This window comes from Xyrauchen texanus, chromosome 40 (assembly GCF_025860055.1).
Source record: "Xyrauchen texanus isolate HMW12.3.18 chromosome 40, RBS_HiC_50CHRs, whole genome shotgun sequence".
Lineage (NCBI taxonomy): Eukaryota > Metazoa > Chordata > Actinopteri > Cypriniformes > Catostomidae > Xyrauchen > Xyrauchen texanus.
In genome coordinates, this window is record NC_068315.1 from 2188113 (window position 1) to 2191986 (window position 3874).

A 3874-nucleotide genomic window follows, 5' to 3' on the forward strand; every position below is an offset into this window, starting at 1 on the left:
CCATAATTAACGTAAAATATGAAATATAAGCCATTTCTACTTTGTTTCTCAATGCACTGCATACATTTTTTGTTGAAAAGCTTTCCTTGACGTCATCATGGCAAATATACACCAATCATTTGGGTAGGTGGGGTGTGGCTCCTGATTGTGATGAACTCTGGGATACACTTAGCCTGCAAGACCGCTCTGAAGCGGTATTTGCACTAGTGTGGATTTACTGTGGGTTAAGTGCACTGAGCTTTGGCATGTTTTAGACATGGGACAGTCTTGAACACTTACTTCCTGTCGCATGCACTCAAGTGGCCGAAACTGCAAGTGTGGGTATTGGGACAGCACCATAATTTGTCAGAGTTTGGACATGATCTTTACTACCATCTGCTGGTGGAATCTCCAAACTGCAATTGTAGGACCTGAATTTAGACTTTGCGCTGAAAACAGACCTGCTTTTGAAATGTCTAAGCGCAATGATCTATTTCTCAGGCAGGGAGTGATTGGCGATCGGGCCGATTGGGCTGTTGCTACAGCGGCACGAGCACAGACACTCGAGTGCACGCTCGAGGAATCTGCGTCTCACAGGTACAGCACGTTTATTTGAAGTATGTGGCAGTGGGGGCGTGGTCAAGCGCCAGTCCGGAGAGAGACAGAGAAAAAAAAAACACTTACTCGCCGGTTCTCCGATACGCCGTAGCTTGGTCCTCGGCCACTCCTCCAACCTCCAACGGATGACATCCGTGCCTCCCCGGAGGGATCGGAGGCAGTCTTCCGGCCCCTGGTGGCCGGAACGCCCCGCCGCATTCTAGGAAAACAGAAGGGGTCTCCCCTGCCCCTGACAGTGGTTCTCCCGCACTAGGTGTTCGGAGGTCTCATACCCCGCCACGTTTCAGCGGCTGGTAGGGGTCTCCTCTGCCCATGGCAGCGGCCCATAACACTCCAGGCAGTCGGTTAGAAGCCCCTTCTCGCTTAGCAGTCCACGGCCGTTCGTCCGCTCTAAGGCGGCCAGGCTCCTCCGTCTTCCGGCGGATAGCCACGGCTGCTCCGTTGGGGTGGATGGTAGTGGCAAGGACTCTACTACGGCGCATCCCTCCTCCTTCCCGGATTTCGGCACCAGTGTAAAGGGATTAATGGAAAGGAGGAGGCGAGAACCGGCTTGACAATATAAATAATATTTTAATAAGCAACTTAAACAAAACGACAAACACACAAAAGTGTCAGACAGCTGTCCGTAGATCTCTCTCTCTCGGACGGGCGCTTGTCCACGGCCAAAAACATTGGCTCATCGTTTATCAAGCGCTGAAACTTTGCCACCTGATAAACCATCTGGAATGATGTGTGACAGTCACATTAATATTACAGTGATTTTAAACTTAATGCAGTGCCTAAAAATATAGACGGTCCTGCGTGGTACGCTGAAAAACTGAGTTGTGGCACACCGTTCAAAGACTTCCATCCAATGCGTATTTACACAGCCCCGACGCACATGTGAACAGCCTGTAACTTGCCCTATAGCTTACTTAAAAACCTGGCCCAAAACCTGTAGGTTTATTGGGTACCGTCAGACTCTGATCGGGTTGAAGACCTTTAAACACATAAAATCACATAAAGGTGAATGTAGTCACGTCATGGGGGGCCTCAAAGGTGTATCGGCCCATGGGCCTCCCAGTTCTTAATCCATCCTTGCTCTCAGGATAATAGCAAGTGGTGTAGAGTGGTGGTGGCGTAGTCAGCTTAAGCACTAAACTGGTAATCAGAAGGTTGCTGGTTCGATCCCCACAGCCACCACAATTGTGTCCTTGAGCAAGGCACTTAACTCCAGGTTGCTCTGGGGGGATTGTCCCTGTAATAAGGGCTTTGGATAAAGCAAATTGTGCTTTGCCCTCTCCATTAACATACAATACACCCACAGTTTGCGCGCATACACTCACAGAAAGTGCAAAACCTCCCACCCATGCCCACTTGCACTTTGCGCTGGCATGAAAATTGGATACTCGTTGCACACGGTTGTTGCACGTAGCGCTCTCATGAAATCAGAGCATGATATGTTGGGGTATGATCTTCTTTTTATTTGAACTAACAACATTTTTTGAACGAGACAAGCAAAAGACTGTAGATGTGAATTTGTGAATGTGTTTTGATACCGTTTGTAAGGAACTCCATCGGTGGTGATGAGAAACTTCTCAAAGTTCCAACGGATGTCATTCACCTTCATGGGAGACCAGTAGAGCTTCCTGACATCCCCGATGATGGGATTTACAAACGGCAGAGATTCCTGAAAGAACAAGGTGGTTGATAGAACGGAATTCAGTTGATTTTAAAGGAATTTTCCATGTTTGATCAATCGACAGCATTTGTAGCATCATATTGATTGCCACGTAAAACCCCAGAAATCGTCTGCCGTCCTTTTCTTTCATTTTAAAGTAGCATTTGAGGTCACAGTAAGGCACTTATAATCGAAGTGAATGGGGCCAATTTTTTTTGAGGGGGGGACATAGGGCAGAGTGCTCACTACCTTCAGGAAGGCGTACAGTGGGTCTTCATTACAGCCGTTCACTTCAATCTTACTGAAGATGGGAAACTTTGGGATGTAACCTCCTCCTGGTCTTACATACTTCAGAACATCAAACATTTCATGGTTCTCCTCTGCAGAAGATTACATTGAAATGTCTTACTGATAATCTTCAGGTTTTTAAGTAAACACTTTATGCAGCATGTATAGCTATAAAGGAATACATTAAAATGACAACAAAAATGTAGTATAGGCTGTAGAGTTGAAGAATCCTCACATTCAACAACATTTTCAGTAAATAAGATTAAAGGTCTCACCAGGTGCTTGTAGTCCAAACTGATTGCAGGGGAATCCAAGTACAGTGAAGTTCAGGTCTCCAAATGTGTTCATGAGTGCATTCATCCTGTGATACTGTTTCATGAGCACAGACAGAATAACCAGATCAGGGCCAAAACCAATTCTGGCATTTCCAAATCATTATTTCACATCACGTATTCTTTTTACTTCTGATTATTAAAGGCCACATTATAAACAAAATAATCATTCGAATGCTCAATAAATGGTCTCGAATTAACCTCAAATAAAACACGGTTACCTCCTCAACGGTGGACCCTCAGAAGGTCGCCACGTTCACAACGAGCAGAACTTTTCCTCTGAAGATGCTGAGCGGGACGGCCTTTCCCTCCAGAGTCTCCACTGTGAAGTCGTGGACAGAATTTGGTGCCATGTTTGCTGTAATATCTCTGTATTTTGTTGTAGGACAAACGACTCTGTAGTTTGTGTTTCAGAGTCTGTAGTGGCCTGTTGCTCTTAGCTGTGTTTCATTCAGTGTTCTGTATCTCTGGCTCAGCAGAGGTTCTGCATGGATGACTCTATTGTCTCTCACACTAGTGAATTGAGCTGCTGTTTTTGTGTCCAGGTTTGCAAACGTCTGCTGACCCTGATGGTCATGTGGGTATATCTATCTATCTATCTATCTATCTATCTATCTATCTATCTATCTATCTATCTATCTATCTATCTATCTATCTATCTATCTATCTGTCTGTCTGTCTGTCTGTCTGTCTGTCTGTCTGTCTGTCTGTCTGTCTATCTATCTATCTATCTATCTATCTATCTATCTATCTATCTATCTATCTATCTATCTATCTATCTATCTGACTATCTTTTCTATCTATCTATCTATCTATCACTCTGTCTTATCTATCTATCTATCTATCTATCTATCTATCTATCTATCTATCTATCTATCTATCTATCTATCTATCTATCTGACTATCTTTTCTATCTATCTATCTATCTATCACTCTGTCTTATCTATCTATCTATCTATCTATCTATCTATCTATCTATCTATCTATCTATCTATCT

General features: G+C 44.3%; 1 protein-coding gene across 1 annotated transcript in view; it reads right to left on the reverse strand.

The window, feature by feature from the left end:
* Positions 1-3232, reverse strand: part of gpx9 (glutathione peroxidase 9) — a 4495-nt gene extending 1263 nt beyond the window's left edge. Inside the window, exons 1-4 of the mRNA XM_052113020.1 lie at positions 3099-3232; positions 2821-2914; positions 2507-2637; positions 2136-2266 (exon numbers count right to left, since the gene is read on the reverse strand). Coding sequence (XP_051968980.1) covers positions 2136-2266; positions 2507-2637; positions 2821-2914; positions 3099-3230 — 488 coding nt within the window. The 5' untranslated portion in view covers positions 3231-3232. The remainder of the gene's footprint in view (positions 1-2135; positions 2267-2506; positions 2638-2820; positions 2915-3098) is intronic.
* Positions 3233-3874: the final 642 nt, after the last annotated feature.